This window comes from Mycetomoellerius zeteki, unplaced genomic scaffold, assembly GCF_001594055.1.
Source record: "Mycetomoellerius zeteki isolate Tzet28-1 unplaced genomic scaffold, Tzet1.0 scaffold294, whole genome shotgun sequence".
Classification (NCBI taxonomy): domain Eukaryota; kingdom Metazoa; phylum Arthropoda; class Insecta; order Hymenoptera; family Formicidae; genus Mycetomoellerius; species Mycetomoellerius zeteki.
The window spans coordinates 19045-40788 of record NW_017257276.1 but is presented as its reverse complement, the minus strand read 5'-3'; the positions used below and the strand labels follow the sequence as shown (position 1 = coordinate 40788).

General features: G+C 32.6%; 1 protein-coding gene across 2 annotated transcripts in view; it reads right to left on the bottom strand.

The window, feature by feature from the left end:
* The window catches only part of LOC108724390 (TOX high mobility group box family member 3), a 67503-nt gene extending 48003 nt beyond the window's left edge, over positions 1-19500 (bottom strand). The window contains exon 1 of one of the 2 annotated variants that reach the window (XM_018450744.1): positions 19118-19500. In XM_018450744.1, the coding sequence (XP_018306246.1) occupies positions 19118-19135 (18 nt within the window). In that variant the 5' untranslated portion in view covers positions 19136-19500. The remainder of the gene's footprint in view (positions 1-19117) is intronic. The other variant, XM_018450745.1, reaches the window with a different exon arrangement.
* Positions 19501-21744: the final 2244 nt, after the last annotated feature.

The window sequence follows — 21744 nt, the reverse complement described above, 5'->3', positions numbered from 1 at the left end:
TAAATTTTGCACTTTTTGAATGTGGTAGGGATAGCGATTATCTCCTTTTACAGTTCGCCAAATTGTTTGTGGTGACACTCCCAATACAGCCGACGCATTCCGAACGCTGGTCTCAGGATGATTGTCAAAATGTTGTAAAATACGATTCCCTGCCTGCAAATCTCTTCGTAACGCTGCTTGAAATCGGTTGTTTTCTTGTCGAATTGAAAATGATCCAGTCTCTCGCAATCTATTAAATGTCAACATAAACACTCTTCGGTTTGGCACTCTTCTGTTTGGAAATCGTCGTGCATATTCTCGCACCGCCTTTAAAGCATTACCGTTGCAGAAACCGTATACAAAAACCATATCAGCATATTCACTATTAGAATACGTACGCGGCATATTGCAAAAGACAAAATTCATCTACTGTTAAAGGCTTTCAAAGAGCGACTGACAAATTCATAACAGAAAGTGGAAAATGTAATCAAATATGTCGGTGCTAGATATGGCAAGAAATGTAAACATTTTTTTTCGATTTCTCTGAAACGGAGCAAAAACGAGCATATGTCTATAGGACTTTTTTTCTTAGTTTTTTACTCCTCTACACGCTCCCGAAGTTTTGCCATTTAATTTGGAAACACCCTGTATATACAGCCTCTTAAAAATACGCTCAATTTAGTAAAAATATAACAATAAAACGGAAATCAATGTAGTAATTCCATTAACATAATCCGTACCATGACAATTTTTTACTTGTCCACCAGGCGTGAATCACCGGTGACTCACAGCACTTTTATTTATGTTTATATTATATTTTTTTAATATTTCTTAATAGTAAAAACTAGAAAAATTATAAACAAGACTTAATGTATCATTCACAATCACTGTTATAACTTGGCAGAGTCAAAAAAACACAAGCATAAGATGTAGCGTCCAGGACGAAGAGTCCTAAAATGGAATTGACAAAAATAATTGCTGTAAACATATTTTTAAAGGGAGTAGAAAGATTTGGACGGCCGAAAATTGTAAAATACGAATGTCGTTCGTGAATAACAGACATGTTGTGTGAATAAACATACATAAATTTTCTTTTTAGCATGTTCTTAATGCTTTCTTAATGAATAAAATCGGCCGTAAAAGTTCACAAAATATGAATAACTGTGGGCAATATAGACAATTAAAGCCGATTGCACACTGCTCTGTTCTTGCCACGATAACTTAAGAACGGCTGCAGATATCAACTCAAATTGTTTTTCTTTTTTTTTTAATAAAGATAAATTTTTCCATAAACTGAAGCTATTTTTGCGCGCGAAAATTTATTTTTTAAGCACGTTTTAACAATAAACAATTAGAATTTTTAAACATTTTCTATTTTTCACCGCCATTTTTGTAATCTTCACGTTTCTTATCAGATTTTAGGTTTAATCTATAGACGAGAATCTCACCAATAAAATGGCACCAAAAAAATTGAAAAATTCCCACTCGTTTATTCGAAATCGTGGCAAGAACTGCAGTACACAAATCGCGCAGTTGCTTTTAATATTGCCCTCAATTATTTATATTTTGTGGTTATTTGTATTTTGTGGACTTTTGCAATTGATTTTACGCACGCACGCACGCACGCACGCACACGCACACAAGCAACTACGCATAACATTGTATTCCCTCTCCGCTGCTTTTTCTGGCCGGTTGCTCGATTCCGCGGCGAACTCGCGTTTGCGGAAATAAGCGTGCTTTTTCTCATTGTACCGAAACATAGATCTGAAATACATATTTATCTTATTTTACTCATAATACCAGCTCTCATTATTGCATCTCGCCTCTCCCGCCGAAACCTCTTTTTACGCACCGAGGCGAAAATATCCGACGAGCTACGGCCGAGCATAAAAAATTAGGTAGTTACACATTAGTTGTTAAAAATTTTAACTTAATAATAAAATATAACAAACATGATTGTTAAACGTTTCAATCTTCTATTAGGTTATCTTCAATAACATTAGTTTTTAAATCCAACAAATCAAGTCTAATTACTACATAAATATATGTATTCAAATCATTATAATTATAAATTATGCTTAATTTTTATATGGCAAATTGATAAAATAATTAAAAATTGTGATGAATTCACTCATGTTCTTCGTTTTGTAGTCGATGTGTTACAACTATATTATACAGGGCATTTTAAATAATGCATTAAGATTTCTCGAAAACTATGGTAGATACGGAAAAATGTTTCAAACAAAAGTTATATGGTTCGGAGGGGGACATAATAAGGTACCTTTGGTTTGACCTTGGGTAGCGTCGCCAAGATCAAGATCACGTTGATTTTTTTTTAATGGAACCCCCTATTTTTCATTACATTTTCTTGTAGCTCACCTCGAGAGCTTTTCGAAACACTAATAAAATAAAACTAATAATAGTATAACTAATAATAATATAAACACTAATAATAAAATATTTTTTCATGAAGTATTTTTCGAGTTATAAGTCTCGAAAGTTAACAGTCGGCATTAGCATTACGCAAATTGTCCGACCAACGCAACGGCTAAAACCTCTTGAATGTTATTCAAGATCATGTCCTGGATAACATTTGTCAAGATCAAGGCCTTGTTTTGAAAAGCTCTCGAGGTAAACTACAAGAAAATGTAATGAAAAACAAGGAGTCCATTTAAAAAAATCGACGTGACCTTGATCTAGCCTTGGCGACGACACCCAAGGTCAAATCAATGATACCTTTTTATGTCCCCCTCCGAACCATATAACTTTTGTTTGAAACATTTTTTCGTATCTATAGTTTTCGAGAAATCTTAATGCATTATTTAAAATGGGACACCCTGTATAGATTAATCAGATGCCTTACTTTCTATTATGTGCGTCAGATTTTTATACTTATTTAGATGTCATATCTCAACAATAAGCGTGTTTTGACAGTCATATACACGAGTGCCAAATCCTAATATACATGATTAATATAAAAATTTGTATATTAAACAGATTAATGAATATTATATTAACTTAATTTTTGTTTTTTCGTACCTGTACTGCTGTCAAAAACGTGTACAATTTTTATATATCTTAATTAAGCTTGCTAATGTGATAGAAGAACTTTTTTATTACTTGAATATGTTTATTTGATCGTCCACATCCTTAGATGTCCACAACGTTAGACAAAGAGTGTGAAGGTTAACAATATCTACGTGCTACAGTGTTAGTTATATTGGAGGGGATATGTCTTCTATAATAGGAAGATAATTACAGGGTAAGCGATAGGTATCACTCTACTTCTTAAGTCCTTTTTGTTGTCTTTTTATATATATCATTTCAGATTATGTAATACAATTTATATAATATATAATTTATATAAGATACAATTTATATTACACATAGCTTTTTTATCAATTTATTTGTCCTCTTACTGCTCAATAATTGAATCCACTGAATTCAGATTTTGTACTTCTTTACTTACTGCAGTAACTGCGAGAAAAGCTACTAGAAAAGTTACTAGACAAAAGCCAATATAACTGCCCAATAATCAATAAAGAACTGTATTAAATTTCTACCAGGGAAATAATATCAGAAAGAATTTGTTACTCGCAAAAAACGATGAATGTTAATGAAATAAAGTCAGTATTAATCGTTTCGTATTAATTAATGAAGAGGTACTGTAGCAATAGCAATTACTATATATCAAAAGGTAACGTTATGTTCTGTTTGCACATATATGTGTGTAAATATATGTTGCAATAAAATATTTCTGTACACATACATTGCGTGTTCCTGTGTTTATAAAAACTTTTTTCTTTTATCTTCTTTTTTCTAATGTCTTATTGTGAACAAAACAGTAAATAGCAAGCGACGAAATACAAATATGATTTGTAAACATATACGTGCGCGCACCTGCACCTGACACACACACACACACACACACGCGCGCGCGCGCGCGCGCGCGCGCACGTTGCATAAATAAAATCAAATACAAAAAAAATATTTTCTTATCGCTATTAAATCAACTCCAATAAATTGGTCCTGTGAAAAAATCTAATAAATTAGAATAAACAGCAAAACAACCGTCGCATATTGCAGTTTGTAAATAAAATATTGAAAAAATATAAAGATATATAATAATAAATGTAATACGAAGAAATCAGCAAAAAATTATTTTATAATTCTCTGCAATACGGGAAAATTATCCAAATATTTATCAGTAATCGTCGTAAAAAGTTAGAGACAACAAACGTTAAAAATAACGCATAAAAGGCATTTTCGAGTTATAATGTGTTCTTATTAGAAAGAAATACAATGGACATTTTACAGCCCGGCAACAGCGAAGTTCTACCTGGGTGTATAACCGTTTTAGAGGGGTTCCATTGTGGAGGCACTTCTCTCGGCCTGCCTGCTGTTACTCGTTTGTTGGGAAAAGGTGTTCTCCGCATTTCTCTTCGTCTTTCTTCTTTCAACTTTTTCAATGAGCTGCGCTTCGTTTGATTTCGTTTCGAACACTTGCGCAAGATCATTATCGTAAATTCGTCTCCCTCTCTCTCTGAATTGAAGAGAGATGTTGCTATGATTTAACATTGCGTTCTCTTTTCAACAGCATAGATATTAAGATCAGGAAAGCGCAGTCTATTCTTCTACATCTATAATTATTATAAATATAAATATTTTCTTTTTTTGTTTTATCAATATCTATCATTATTGCGATATCGCCTTTTCACTTTCTCCTGATTATGAGGAATATCTATTTCAATTAAAAAAAAAAGTATTTATAAAAGTATCTTATATTTTGTATATATATATATATATACATATATATGTATACATGTAATAGATGGTTAAGTAATGAGAAGCATAGCGACAATAATAACAAAATCAAAGTAGTAATTTGTTGGTCAAATATTGGATGTAGAGCTCGTTCTACATCCGCATCTATCCATTGCTTTCCTCAAAATCGTTATATTGCATGCTACAAAAGGAGAAAAAAGTAGTTGAGAAGCACTCGTGTTCCAGATGGTCAGATTCAAGACCAGTTTCTAACGTCTTAAACGATTCGTTTCGAAACGGATTTTCGTCAACAAAACGCACATTATCCTCATATTTTTTAAACACAGTGGAACAATTATAAGTCCAAAGATTATTATAATATATAAAAATATAAGCTAAATATTTTTGGATAATGATATATGATTTCTTCATTGTTGATCTTTCTTTTTCGTATTTTCTTCTTAAAAGAAGCTTTAAAAAAATGAATGATAGAAAAAAGATAGAATAAAACTTGTTTTCATTGTTTTAAACTTTTATTCCTTTTGAAAAGGTTCCCTGGTAGAAATGTTATTTGGCGGATGTTAGTTGGCGATGTCAACGCGGTCCCTTTTTTGCATGAAATTCAGTTCCTTCGGGACCAATTTTGCAGCAACACGGCGCAAACCCAAATCATTAACTACAATGTCTTGAACGGATCCATAAGCAATGTTTAAGTCCTCTGCCAGCTCTCTGATAGTTAATTTGCGGTTATTGATCAACATTTCTTTCACTTTATTGATGTTTTCGTCGGTTTTCGATGTCGATGGTCTGCCACTGCGTTCGTCATCCTCGACGGATTCACGACCACTTCTGAAACGTTCATGCCACTCGTAAACGGTTGTTTTCTTTAGAGCATCACTGCCGAAACAGTTTCCCAACATTTCCAAGGTTTTCGCACCATTGAATCCGTTTTTAACGCAAAATTTAATACAAACTCGTTGCAAATTCAACTCCATTTTTAAAACTGTAAAAAATCGAAAACACGTGCCGAAGTAGATGTACTCAAGACGGCGTAACTTTTACAAATGTCAAGCTATGGCGATAAAATTTGGTGGAAATGTCAATGATATTTAGATGTGGCAACCTAACCAAAAAAACAGAACTCAGATCAGCTGACTCAGAGCATTACCTGGTGGTAATTCCGGGAACTTTTTGATCAAGGTGGTACGTGCGCTCTATCAGACTCTACCATTTATTGTCTCTTAGAAGAAATATTTTGAAATTCGTTTTCGTTTATATTTTATGAAACTACGAAGCCTATTAGAGAATCTGATTTTGCAATTTCATTTTTAAAAACATTTTAATAAATAAAGTGATATGCTCCTTATTTACGGTACAAATACGTTTTATGCTTATATTTTATCTCCAAGAAGTAATATTACGTCATAAAACTTTTTTGGTTTCTTTTTTTTTATGAATCTGCGAAGGCGTGTACAGAGCCGGTTTTGCAAATTGGTTTTTCAAAAATTATAATAAACGAATATCACAATTAAAACGAGATTCATGTAATATTTTAGCCATAATATCAGCATGAAGAAATTCATACGTAAATGCAGATCTAGGTTAGTTATGCTGGTTTCTCTTCTCGAAGAAATAATATTTCCTTATGAAATTTTTGAAGATTTCTTATATTGTTGGGAAGAGGCTCGTACAGAGCCGGATTTTACAAATTTTGATTCTTGAAAATTTTTTAATAATAAAATTACACTTTAACTGCACTATAGTACACATCGAGTGAGATATCAGAACAATTTTTATTTTGTCTTTTTTCCAAGAAAATCGCTCTATATAAACCTTCAGGAGCCTTTTCTGATTACGAATATCGCAATTAAAACACGATTCATCCAGTATTTTATCCGTAATTTTAGTATAAAGAAATTCGTCTTCAACTAGAGATCTCCATGAACTAGAGTCTCTCCTGTCGACTTTTAATAGAAAGTTACTAGTTAGTATCCGTATCAAATGCACGATGTAAACTAGGTCATTGTGTTTAAGGCTTTACAACGTGTGAGCGTGAATACGGAACGGCGCCCTCTATCGTTCACTATTCTGTTCAGTTATGTGCACTAGAAAGATAACTTAAAGTATTTCAAGAACTGTTTAAAAACATTGAAAAAAATAGAAATCAATGCCCTAAACAGTCTAGCTGAATCTTAAATGCTTGTATGATTCTGAGCAGGGGCGGTGGAGTAAATTTTTTGCATGTGTGGAGGGATCCGGGCTCCGGGAGGCGCATGTAAAAAAAAAGGATCGAGCGAAGGAATCGAGATCCTTCTAGAGATCGATACATTTTAGAAATAGTTCCGTTCGAGAAAGTTCGAGAAAAAAAACCGGGATAAAATATCCAAAATACCTGAAAAATAGTTATAACTTTAAAAATATTGATTTTTCATTAAGAATTTTTATAGAATTCCACGAAGGCTACCTAAAATTCTCAACAGAACTCCCAAAACTCTCCAAAAAATTTTTTTTAATTTTACAAGGATCAAGTCAACACCTATAATCATCAACTCCTTCAATTGCATTTCTACAGATTTTCGTCATTAGGATTTTTGATAAAAATCTAGAGGGACTACCTGGGATTCTCAACTAACAAAATTCTCCAAAAATTTTTCATCAAGAACTCTAGAATTACGTGAACTCTATTCAGAACTCTAATAAAAAAATGATATATTTTGAAAATGAGAAACTGCATAAAGTTAGCCCCTCCGCATCTTTGAATCGCATATTCATGCCTTTAATGAACTTAATTATCTCTTAAGGGGATACCTTAAGGGAATTCTAAAGTGAAACCCGAATTCCTATGAGATCGCTGTTTTACCGGTAAAGTGCGACACATCGCCATATCTTTATATACTACTACATCAATATCGCACTCACACATAGTGACATACATACGTACAAATTTTCTAACTAACTAATCTTTCGTATTAAGTATCTAAACCTAATTCTAAGTACTCAATATTATTGATTGTTCATGTAATCTCTATTCCAAACTAAGATTGTTTTATACGTACGAAATATAAAACTCGTATATAAAGCAAACATTATACATTAAAAGTCGGTAACAGAACTATAATTTTCTACCTTTTTTTCGTTTTTGGCATAAAGTCGACCGGTTTGGACTACATTATCGTTTATACTTTAATTGTGGAGAAGGATTTTTAATCTATAAAGGCAGTTAGAAAAATACTTGTTTGAAAAAATTGATAAAATAGATTCACTTTAGGATTCCCTTAAGGGGATTCTAAAGCCGTCTGTATTACCAACTAAACCATATAATTTTTGCATAACGATTACTTTTTACTCTTTTACAGATTCGGAAATCCTTTTCCGGAATTAAAGCGAGGATTAAAGTATACGTATTAATATGTGTCTGTGAAGTGGAGTTTATGTCGAGAACGTAAAAAAAATTTCAAAACTGAGATCTCCTTTACCATTTTTTAATCCAATATGACGCTCTAGAACTACACATTCGTGACAACATTTGCTTCGTAAAAGAAACTGTGAAATCTGTATTTGTGAAATAGTTATCCACAGAACTATATAATAGTTTGCACGAACAAACAACGTGAAGTTCTTAAAATTGGATTATTGTTATACGAAAATTTGTGTGTGTGTGTGTGTGTGTGTCCGAATTTTTTACGGATTGAACAAATTGCTAATATCAAAATTATAATAACATTATCAAACTATTCTGAATAAATGTATGACATTATGAATTAAGAATAATTGATTATAAAGTATTGTATGCAGTTATTGATTCCATACTTTAAATAAATTTTAAAATAATTGTCCATTATATTTCGGTAAAAATTATGTACTGCATTGTATAGACTAGAGCCTCACATTATCTCGTCTAATCAGTTCAGCTTTTGAATGTTTGATAATAAATGAATATATCCACCGAAGAAAATCTCAGGAGCGAACCTGTAAGTGAACGAAGTGGGGAGAGAATATTATAATAGGACGGGGACAGTAGTTGTAGGATAGGATCATAGACCTCAGGCAACGATTCTGTATCACTTTATTTATTCAATGCATTTTTTGTCTGTTAATACAAATCCACATGAGATTTTATTATCACGTCATGATTGTGATGCACCCTATATAGGCTAGACAAAAAGAAAATTAAGAACGAGGATATCTGAACACATTAATGATATAAATAAAAAGACGGATACTCCCTTTATAATATCGAACCATCGGATTACAAAAAATCATAAGTTTAATCCATACAATTGGGATGAAGTAAAAATTCTTGACAACAAACCGTCGTATAATAAGAGATTGATTTCGGAGATGATTTTTATTAAGAAGTGAAAAAATGCATTGAACAAAGTGATACAGAATTGCTGCCTATGATCCTATCCTACAATTACTGTCCTAATATTCTCCCCCCACTTCTTTCACTTACATGTTTCCCTCCTGAGATTTTCTTTGGTGGATATATTCATTTATTGTCGAACATTCAAAAGTCGAACTGATGAGATGAGATAACATGATGATCTAGTCTATACAATGCAGTATATAACTTCTACCTGAATATAATGGACAATTATGCTAAAATTTATTTAAGGTATGGAATCAATAACTGCGTACAATATTTTATATTCAATTATTCTTAATTCACAATGTCATACATTTGTCCAGAATATTTTAATAATGTTATTATAATTTTGATATTAGCAATCTGTTCAATCCATATTTCGGAAAAAAAACTAATCAATAAAACAGCTAATCGGACTAAAGATTTACAAGACGACAATGCAATTTTTATTGAGAGATGCATTGCCGATATTGGTGAACCGGATTTTAATCATTGACCTTCCGCCAACGGACGCAGGGTCTCGCGAGAGACCCACGAGTTAGAATTGTTTCCTTTTTTCAACTGTAAAGCAAATGAATAAATGGATATTTGTTTCTATGATAAATAAGTGTTTTCATTTCACCTTCTACATATTTGAAATAATTTATTACATATTATAACAAAAAACTGCTTTTCAAATTTTAAAACAATATCACTCTTGGTCCAATACCACTCTTGAACAATATCACATTTGACCCTGCATCCGCCGTGCGTGCGAGTATCACGACGTTCGCTGTTCAAGGATTAATGACTAATTGCGAGACGAAGAAAATAAGAGGTTTTTATTGTATAAATGTTAAATTCAAATTTAATTTAGAATTAAATACGTTATCATGTAGATTTTAGAAACGATAGATTTTAAGTACGTTATCATGTAGATTTCTTTTACTACGTATTATTAGGTTATTATTAACATTGAAAATGACCTTAATGTATTGGTCGAAACGTATGTTTGTCATTGTTTGTATGGATTAAAACATTTACATATTTCAACTTGCTCTTAACCCTTGACTATTTATCTTTGTAGAATTGAGCGGTATATGGATTATTTTTAACATATTTTAACCAAATGATGGTATAGATTTGATACATAGTACAATACGAGAAGGATAATTACAATAGAGATAGAAAATATACATGAATCAGAAACATAATGATTAAATAATGAAATAAAATAGCAATATAAAATAATATAAAGTAGTATAAATGGTATTAGATAGTAAAAAATAATAGACTAAATAAATGAGATAGTATTGGACGTTATAACAGCTAATAATAATTTGTACTCCTATCAAGTAAATAAAATGATTAAGATAGAAATTATACGTCCATTAAATAAATAATTAAATAATTGGAATGATGTAAAATAGTAATTAAAATAGTATAAAATAACAGAATAGACAATAAAATAATATTAGATATTATAATAGCTAGTAAGTTTGTAATAATTTTTTATAATTTTTAACTTTATGCCAGTCAAGTAAATGAATTGATTAAGGCTAATTCATAAAAAGTAATGTATATCAATGTCAGAACAAAGAGTAAAATACTAAAAGAGTAAAAGAATGTACACAAGCAAGCAGGTAAAATGAGTAGCAATGTATCGAGACTGCTCACGGCAAAAAGCAGAGATCTCAAGTAAGGTGCGTATACTTGAAGGAAGAGAATTGTAGAATTTTCCAGACACATATGAGAAAGCCCCTTGAAATTTTGCGGTGCGATGAATTGGGAGTTGATTTTGGTGACGAGTTTGGTGTCTGAAAATCAACTTGAATAAGCAACAATATTGAGGCAAAGTAGTTCACGTAAATACCCAGGATTTGTTTTGAGGATATTGTATGTCATACAGCATAGATGAACTACAAAATGTTGATAGACATTCAGCCATCCAGAACGCTGAAAGAAAGGACTGACGTGATCATATTTCCTAATGCTAAAAGAAAAACGGAGGCAAGAGTTTTGTACCATTTGAATTCTATAAAAAAGACGTTGATTAAGACAGGGAACATATACAACATCAGTATAATCAAACAAGGACAAGACAAGGGACTGAGTGACATGTAGTTTTTGGAAAATAGTGCACGAAAAGGATATAAGAATTTAAGACGGGAATATGCAAGCCCACATTTAACCATTACATGATGTCCAAACGACTAGAGAGTGTCAACATGTAGGTCAAGGATATGTATAGAAGAATTAAGGGGAGGATTGTATCTTGGACATAAATATTGAAGGACTGGAGGCGAAAAAGTAGGGCGGGAGAGCCTATAATGAGAAGTGACGATATGTAGAGGGATTAATATGCAATCCATTTGCTATCGACCAGTCACTAATAAGTTGTAGATTATTATTGACTGTGACCTGAGGCAGAATAAGCCTCAGATAGTTTAAACGTTTTCAATACATCAACATATATGTATAGTCTGGACATGATGGCCAAGCAAAGATAGATCGAAAACAAACAGATTAAAAAGTAAAGGACCAAATATTGAGCCTTGAGGTACTCCTGAAGAAATATTTAATTTTGAGGAAAAGCTAGGAAAGAGATTATAAATGAGAATGATGAACGAGAAAAAAGAGCGGAGTAACGAAATAGAATTACTCAAGCTATAGTAATGACATTTCACAATTAATAAATCATGATTTACCATATCAAAGGTTTAGTAAAATCCAGGGTTATAAGTGCGGAGATGGAACCATTGTCAAAAGATTGTAGAACAGATTCAGATAGATGAAGGAGTGATGTAATGGTGCTAAAATGCCTCCGAAATCAACTGGCAAGTTGGAATCACATTGTTCGCATGTAAGAAATGATTAAGTTGATTAAATACAACGCGCTCTAAGATTTTTGAAAGGAAAGGAGGAAGGATAATAGGATGAAATGAGGAAGGAGAGGGAGGGTTGGATACTTTCGGGAGAAGAATAACAATTGAATGTTTCCACAAAGAAGGGAAAACTCTTTTAGATAGGCATGAGTTAATAATGAAAAGCAATGGCTCAAGATAATCAGGAGAAGCATTTGTCCAAAAAAGTCAAAGGGACCCGAGGACGTAAGCTTGATGGATTTAAAAATGTAAAGATTTGTCAAGTTGATTGAAGAGAAATGAAACTTGTTATCTGAATAAGGTACAGAACAGAGAAAATGCTGAAGAACTGTGTGTGAGCAAAAAGAGGAAGGAAGAGATTGTATGAGGTAATCGTTTAATTTTTTGAGGATTAAGGTGTTCAGAAATGGCTGGAGAGGAGGGATTGCGTTCATCTAGAAGGGAAAGATTTTTCAGAACTCACGTGGATGTCTTTTGAATAAGAAGGAACTTAGGAAGGAACGCTTTTCACGTCGAATCGCAGATTACGTAAAGTTTTATACTTTTGCTAGTTTATATCCGTATTATTCTTAGCATACTTGCTTAGTGCACGATTTCTCAGCTTTATAAATTTACGTACAGAGTCAGTGAGCCATAAGCGGGCTTTATTTTTGTGACGCTTATAAGAGAGCGGAGCAAGATGGTCGAAAACATTCATCATATTGCTGGTAAAGACGAGACCATATCATCGACATCTTTTAAACGATATAAATCTGTCCAGTTAACCTGACTAATATCATTGGCAAGTGCATCCGAGATCGAGTTCAGATATCGAGAAAGATATACTCGCGCTTGATTGCGTTTCGCGATATTTAAGTAAGCATATACAATACAATGATCACTAATGTTAATTTCATCACATTTTCCAAACTCTAAAATTAATAAATATCATTTGATAATATTATTAAGTCTAAAAAAGATGTACAATTGTTTGTAATACACGTAGGTGAATCCATTATTTGTGCCAAGAATATTGACCTAATAAATGTTCAAATAATGCACAAAAGAATCATGCAGATTCAGGAAATTGACATTAAAATCACCTAAGCAGATCAGGGCGTCGGTGGAGCAGAAAACGCTAGATAAACACGATTCGAAGACACGCATTTCCGAAAGCGAAATCTGAGGAGGACGATAAACAGAAAATATTGCAATACGTTTACTAGGCGATATAAAACAGCACCGACTATATCAATAGATGAATTCGCAAGAGGTATGCGTAAATCGATAGGTGAGTGCAATAGTGAACTGTTAATATATAAAGCAACCCCTCATCACGCAAACCGGTTACTCTATCGCGGCGCAAGAAATTGTAATTCTGAATATAAAATGGAAGTCATCTCTCTCACGCAGCCATGTTTCAGACTACGACTAATTGTCTTTAGGTCCCCTTAAAACTATCAAAAACTGTCGGAAATCTATATAAAACTGTAAAAAAATCAATTTTTTTTAATAATAATAAGAGGCTAACTTCACAGAGATATCACGCTAGTGTGATATTAATAAAAACATTTTGCTAATTTATTTCATACGATTGTACAGTTGTGGATTTCGGAATTTGGTCATAAGGAGCATGACCTTTATATACCGGAAAACGAGACCTAATTTTGCGAATTTTTTGTGGAAAAATGGATAGAGATAGAGAAGTCAGATTTATTCCATTGTAAAGATCATACCTTTCTTTATTTACCATTAAAATTTTATTAAAAAATAATATAAAATGGAGTCGCTATATTCAAATTTTTATACGTCATATTTTATAAAATGGGGTTTGCGGTAATTATTGCTGCTCGCACAAAACTTCTCTGAAAATAAAATGGCACAAGTTTTATAAAATAGAAACATAGATCTTGTGCTTGACGTAGCCGTTCTTTTAAATATTGTGTTTGAATAAAATGGCAGCTGGTCAAAGTTAACATAACGATTTTTCACAAAAAATTTCGCTCGTTTATGAAAAAAAAAAACTAAGCATCATAGGAAAAAACTCTGTTGAGAGTTCTGAATAGTCCCCGCGGAAGTCTAAAAAATCTTAATGAGGAAATTCGATTAAAGTAATATTTTTAAAATTATACCTATTTATTGTATACCTATTTTAGATATTCAATCGTGTTTATTTTTAGTTTCTCGAACAGAACTAAAATACGTCAAGAACTCTGGAACTATCGAAAATCTATTCAGAACTCTAAAATAAATTTGATTTTTTAAAAAATGGGGAGCTAGCTTCATAGGGGTGTCGTAAGTACCATTTGCTTTGCAATACTTTGACATTTTTCTTTCAATGTGTAATTTATTACGTATAATTTAACTTTATCTATATAATTTTTTGTTATCTAAGCACAACACTATTTGTGTTTGCATTATTTCTCTTAATTAAGTTATTTTCGTCAGTCTAATTCTGAATTATAATTAAATCCTTAGGTATCTCATATACCATAAATGTGAAATTAATAATACGATATCTTGTTTTCCTCTTTGAGAGCAAAAAATTCTTGCACAGCGCAATTTCAAAATAAGAATTTTTTGCTCTCAAAGAGGAAAACAAGATATCGTATTATTAATTTCACATTTATGGTATATGAGATACCTAAGGATTTAATTATAATTCAGAATTAGACTGACGAAAATAACTTAATTAAGAGAAATAATCTTATTTTTGGTCAAAGCGGATTTTAGAGCTTATATTTCATTATGAATTTATATACGTAATATGGCAATAAAGTTCGGTGAATGTGAATGTTATGAGAAAATAAACACCACTTAATTTACATACAAATGATTTTTACTGTTTTTCAAAGTAATCCCCTCTAGAGACAATATATATTTCTGACAATGTTCGTACAACTTGCCTTTGGTCGTAAGTCTCATTGTCACACAATCTCAAGTAGAACTCAGAAGTCAATAATATTATATGATAACGTCCTATAATATCATTATGACTTAATTATGACTCTATCTAAAGTCCTGATTCAAAACATGCAATTCTTGAGTCAGCATTACTTTATTATTTTGAATCACTCTCCTTACTCCCCCGACTTTGCTCTAGCAAACATTTTCTTGTTGCCTAAACTAAAGGAAGCAATGAAAGAGACTCGATTTATAAGCATTTCAAATCAGATTCAGTACCATGTGACGTAAGGGTGATATCCAAAGATAATTTTTTTACAGAATTTCCACAAGCTGTACGAACGTTGTCAAAAATGTATTATTTCTAGGCGGGATTATAACTGCTGATAATAACTGCTATTAAATCTGAAACTGTTTTCCGATCTTATCTGCGAACTTAAATATTAATCTTAGCGTTTACTTGATTTTAGTATATTTTTCATCAATAAAATTAATTGATACACAAACATTTTGTTAAACTTTATTTATACTCATTAAAAATTGCAGACTTTCCTCTTTTCAGCAATTTTAGTTTTTTCAATAACTGAATACCTTCGAAAATGACAGCTGATTAGTTTCAACACCTTCCCGTGGGACACCCTGTATAATATCACAAGCAATTCGGTAATATCTTAATAAACATCTTAGAAGAATATTAGGTAATTATTTAATACTAATAAGCATTTTAAAAGCTGTAAGTATTAGCGAAAGATATTACCTCAGCCGTGATTTGAATTCGGATTTCAAAGATTTAAATGTACGATCTGCAATAAAAAGTAAACAACATTTAAGAAATAAACAGTTAATCTAGAAAATAAGTGTTGTCGTGTAAAAGCTTATCATATTAGCTTCTCAATTCTTACATATTCCTATTAAAGTTAAAGTTATTCCAGTTAATTTTTAATTTATTCAATTCGTTAAATTTCTGTTAACGTTTGATATTATCGATACAAATATTTTATAACTTTTCAAAATAATATCTGAAACATAATCATTTATTTACCATTATATTGGATATTTTTCATCATTGGAGTATGCAAAACATGTATCTGTCGAGTAATGACTATGCGATGTATAATGTTTAGAACGATAGAACCATATTTTTCTCGAAATATCCATCATAGAATGGATACCCTCTTCGATGGTAGTCTTTTATGCAACGATAAATGTCACATAATGAAATAATCAACGAGACGCTAAACAACACCATACATAAAAAATGTGCTATTTAAAATTGCTATTTTTCCTCAGAAACATTAAACAAGCAAGCATATATCGTCGATGAATATTTATCAATCTAAAAATTTTAGGCGCACTAGACATAACAGGCGCGCGCTTCGCGCGCGCTACAGAGCTTTTAATATTATATATATATATATACAAATATGCATATAACATTTATTAATCGATTACAGTTAACTTTCGATACACATAACCGTTTAAAGCGCGATCTCCGCGATGACAGCTGCTCACGAAGTGAGCGCAACGAGAGAATCAAATCGACACGACACACGCTCACGACACGAAGTTACGCACGCGATAAGATCGAGCTCCAGACAACCAATCCGCATCGCGGAAAAGGGGCAACAATGAATTCGACTATCGATTTAACATCCCAATTTTATTATGGGAGGAGGAAACACAGCACTTAATATGTATTGCAGTGATAATAACGTGCGCTAACCTCACACACGCGTCAGTTAATTGATCTTCCGTCACGATTATTTTTTTCCGACACGAAATGCGTCATACGACACCAGTGCGATATGCGATTCACGAACGAAAGGACCAATGACGTACGGAACAAAGCGACAGACAACAATGTGATCGCGATTAGCGGCCAACTTTAGGGTTTTACAACACGGCGATTTTACTTAAGGAGAGATTTAAGGAAGGAATATAACGTAACAAATTCAGGAATTTAAAAAGTTGACCGTCGATTCAAATTCGAATTTAGTTAAGAAAAGACTATCGGTGCGACAGCAAAATCATTTCGTTTTTGATAAAAAAATTTAACCTATTTTTAATTTAATAATTGCTTATTAATTTTTTTCCATTACAAATATTAATCTCATTAATATGTATGTGGTATGTATATTTTATATATATATATATATATATGAAAGATATATACAGGGTGTTCAATATAATGATCCGCATGATTTTTTAAACACTTTCGATAGTTATTAATAATAAAAAAAAAGTTGAAAGGTGAATAATTATTTGTTTTATATAGGCTACAACATGCGATAAAAAAATTTTTTTAAATATTTTCATAAAAAATCAAAGTCATCTTAAAATTTTTAAATAGCACCATACAATTTCTTTCCATAATGTTGCAGGGGTCTTCAAGACGAAATCAAATCACTATCGAAATGTCTTTTATTGATTTTATTGATACTTAATATTAAATTTGTAACAATATTTGTACCAGCAGTACTTACAACCTCTGACTAGAACACAGAACATATATGTACATACATGCACTTATTTAATAAAATATGCAATAAAATCAATAAAACGTCAATAAAAGTGACATTTCGATAATGATTTGAATTCAATTTCAAAAAATAAAAACGTATATAAAACGGATATTTTCGACTGGGAACCGCAAATATAAGAGAGCGACCACAAATTTTTTTGTCGGAGAGTTCAAAATTACTCTCGTTTTGATCTTGTTACAATATAATGTAGCACCATCATTTTCATTTTTTAAAGTCTGTGAGATTATTCCTATCGTTTCTAGATAAAACTTAAAATAGTGAATGAATTAAAAAAACAGTAAATTTTATTTCAAAAAAGAATTATAATATTACATTTTAAAAATATTATATATATATATATATATACGAAAATGAATGTGACTTAGAAAATAAAAGTAAATAATGGATGGTTGAGATAACTTTTAATATAGAAACTAATTTTTTCGCGCATATATGAAATTACTTGAAAGTTGGAACTAGATCGATTTACGCGTTATGTGCGTGCAAGATGAAAATTTATTTTATCATTGTATGCGTACGAGTACGTTCTCGATGATGCAACAAAATAGTGCATTTGTTTCGATGCAATTCATTAGAATAGTACAGAATGTGCGAGTTTAATTTGCGTCAGCATTGCATTGTAATTTATACCGCTACAAGGATTTTCCAAATGTTTATTATATGTAACAGTAAGATAGCAACCTTAAGTTACACTAATTAAATAAACCACTGTCAATCAGCGATTCAGTGTATAAAAAGACAAAGGATTTTTTACGAGATTGAGATAGTCTCATCATCATGTACACTTGTTTCGTAGCGAATATATAACGTGCGAGATATGTTACTTCGAGTATGTCTAGTCCTCATTTCGTCTTAATCTCGACCTTAATTAATGAAAATAGATTATGAATCATTCACGGCCCACCTCCTCGATGACTATTATTATCTGCTATTAAAAATTAGTACTCTGCGCAATCTCATGATCAATGATGTAATCGCTATTGGCTGCAATCGCTGGTACGGTTAATTCACTGTGTTCGCCTTGAGTATAAAGCGTATATTTGATACGCTTACGTATATTTTATACGAGTTAAATGTGTGCTTTTGTTTACACAACAAAAAGATCCGATATAAACACGTCTAAGTTAAATTTACCTGATAAAGATTTACGATGGATAAACGATTGATCGAGTGACTCGTTGTTAGTTAATTATTCTGTCGTATATGTGAAATATAATATGTTATGGAATGCGAACTCGTGGGGAATTTATATTTTCCATGTATATATCATTAAAAAATAATCACGATCATGACTTATTTGAAAGAAACGATGCAGAAAGAGAAAGGAAGAGAGAGAATCGGTCGTATTATTACAATTCAATCGTTGAGTTGTGTCGATATTTACCACGTTGCAGAAGACGAGGAAATAAACTTTGATCGATAATTGATAGGAAAAACATTAAAAAAGAATAAAAATGGAAAAGAAAGAGAGAACGTTACATTACGAAACCGTCCCGTGGGTACTCGGGAAATTCCACGCCCTCGTACTTCACATTGATTCTCGAGATGGCGCCATGTACCGTAACGAGCTATTTGCTACAAAATACGTTTATATGTACAACACACACGCGATTCCTTACTCTCCCTTAACATTGTTCACTCTAGATTGTTCTAAATTCTTCTATAATGCTAATTGCATCGATTAAAGTAAACGTAATAACATTTCGATCACTTACCGGCACAAAATCCAGCATGCAATATACAAAGCGTAACTCTGTACGTACGCTCGCTACATCAATCTACGATCGAATCGTGAAGAATGCGATTAGAGAAACACTTGAGAATTAGTGTACCCGCGCAATTAGAATCCCTTTGTTGACACTCGCTTCACACGAATATACACGATCACTACACTTTGCGAATAAATCACTCACCACGGAGCAACAGACAGCGAAGAGAGCGCGAGGTTAGGGTAATAGGAGCACGCGGTGCGACACCTTTTCAACTACGATACGTTTCATTTGTATAATAACGCGTTCCGAAAACGATGAACGACAGCGTGGTTGAGCGTGGCAGGCAACGAACACTCCTCGCGGTGGTCGACGCGGCAATGTGATTCCGGGTATATTGGTTTGCTGCAATGGGAGGCGATGGTGGGGTACCGCGATAGGGGAGGACAGTACTATATACTACGCGTGTGTTGGTTGGTGAGATTACACGGCATGCGGTGCGGTGCGGTGCGGCGCGGTGCGGCGCGGCGCGGCACGGCGCGGAGGGGGAAGGAGAGGAAAAGAATTCTATAAGCGAGACTGCGAGAATATATGGTAGCTGACTGAGAGGTATCTAGCAGTGGTGGAAGAGGAAGGGAGTACATAGGGTAGTTGCAGAGGGGCTAACAGGGCGAGCGCCTCGAAAGGGTGAGGCAGATGGCTGTTTGTAATCTCTTTGAATAGCACGTTTTCCATCTACAGACTAAATGCTCCGCTTATTAACGTTGTGATTTTACGTAACGCGAAGCCAACTTTGAGTTGCGATAATTGAATGTACGTGAAGCAACGAAAAGAAAAGACGAAATGATGAGGAGAGGGACAGGTTCCGTTTATTGTTTAACGATAAAAAACCATATCGTAATGAGGGGATTGTATCACGCGTCACATAAAGCAGTTTGTCCCAAATTTAAAAATCGCTTTTCAATTTCTATGTTTATTAAGTATATAGACTTATGCTCAGCTCGGATAATCGACAAGCGAAGCATACGATAGTTGGAATGTGGATCTAGATTTTAAAGAAAGGGCAAAGAAACCCATTAGCTTATGCAATGTTACGAATTATTGTTAATATTTGTACCCCCCGTGTATGGCTACTCCACAACATGTCGTACTGTGGCGTGACTTTCGTGAAAAGTCTTCGATTTGAATACCTGCTAGTAACGTGATCGTTTACGTCGATTAAGCCAACATGTGTTCGAGGAGTGTGTAAACACAGCCATTAAGTTTCAAAGTACAAGAGCAAATGTGTTTCGATATTACTAGTATATTGTAAGGCATATAGTCCGTTTATACTACAATTTACAAGTATAGATACTCTTTATTTATATTTACCGCAAGTTTATAAATATATTAAAAAAAAAAATTTTATTTCAGCCATATATAAAACTTGATGAGAACATACAATATGTATCGATATCGTCGATTTATTAGGTATTGACTTAAAGCGTTAGCAATTTAAGATGAATTTTGCAATTGATAGAAATTCAATTTTTGTCGCATCTGTGATAAAGAATCATTTAATTTAAACTCTTTGTAATTAATAGATGTTTGAGTTTTGTGCAAAACAAGATTACCAATAGCATGAAGAGAAATTCTTATACCATGAACATAATTCATTGCAAAGCAAGATAGATAACATAGATAGGTAAATAAAAATTATTCTGTAGCTGTGTTCGATTTGAACTTTCATACGCTTTAAGCGTTTATAATCATCATTCTATCTTTATTATTCGTTTGATGTAAAACAAGGATGGAAGCGCTGAAAATGCTAAAGTGCAGTTCCAAATAAAACGCAGTCTATAATATACATGTATATGTATACATGTACATATAAACAGATAAGCTCTTTATAAAGAGATTGTGGAAAGATTTAATATTCAATTAGGACAAATAATTGAAAAGAGCATTACAAATTTGACACATATGTTTTATATAAATTTTAATCATTATAAATTTATATCATTTTCATGGAGAGACTTATTCAGTATCGACGATACAATAGAAATTTAATCTGGTAAAATATAATTATAAAAGAAGAATATTCAATTTATATATATATATTATTGACTTTGAATAAATTAAAAGAAAAAATCTGTTAAGGTAGTACTAATAATATTTCCAGTCAGAAAAATCTTAAGTGAAGAAGGAAACAAAAGGCTAAAGAAAATATCTTCTTCTTGTCATAATTGTGACAGAGAGATGTTTTATGAGATCTTCAAACGATAACATTAAATACGGCCCGTTTATTTATCGCTTCGGATTCGAGTTTGTTTTAGAAATACTCGGCATCGTGTGAATAATACCTGCAACTGTTGGCCTAGATAATGAGCTCTAACAGTGTTGGTGAGAAGGGAGAGAGAAGAAAGAGAGAACGATGGCGAATGGATCTGGAGGAAACAGAAAGGGAGAAAGAAATAAAAAGTGGGAGGGGGAAGAGGGGCGAGAGGAAAGGAGGAAAGAAGATGGTAGGGGGGAGAGAGAGAGAGAGAGAGAGATTTGTCATGTTTCATTATAAATACCATCGCAGCCAAGAAGCCAGTTTAGCAAGTTTTATCTCCCAAAGTATGCTTTTAGGAGAACCAGCCATTTCTATC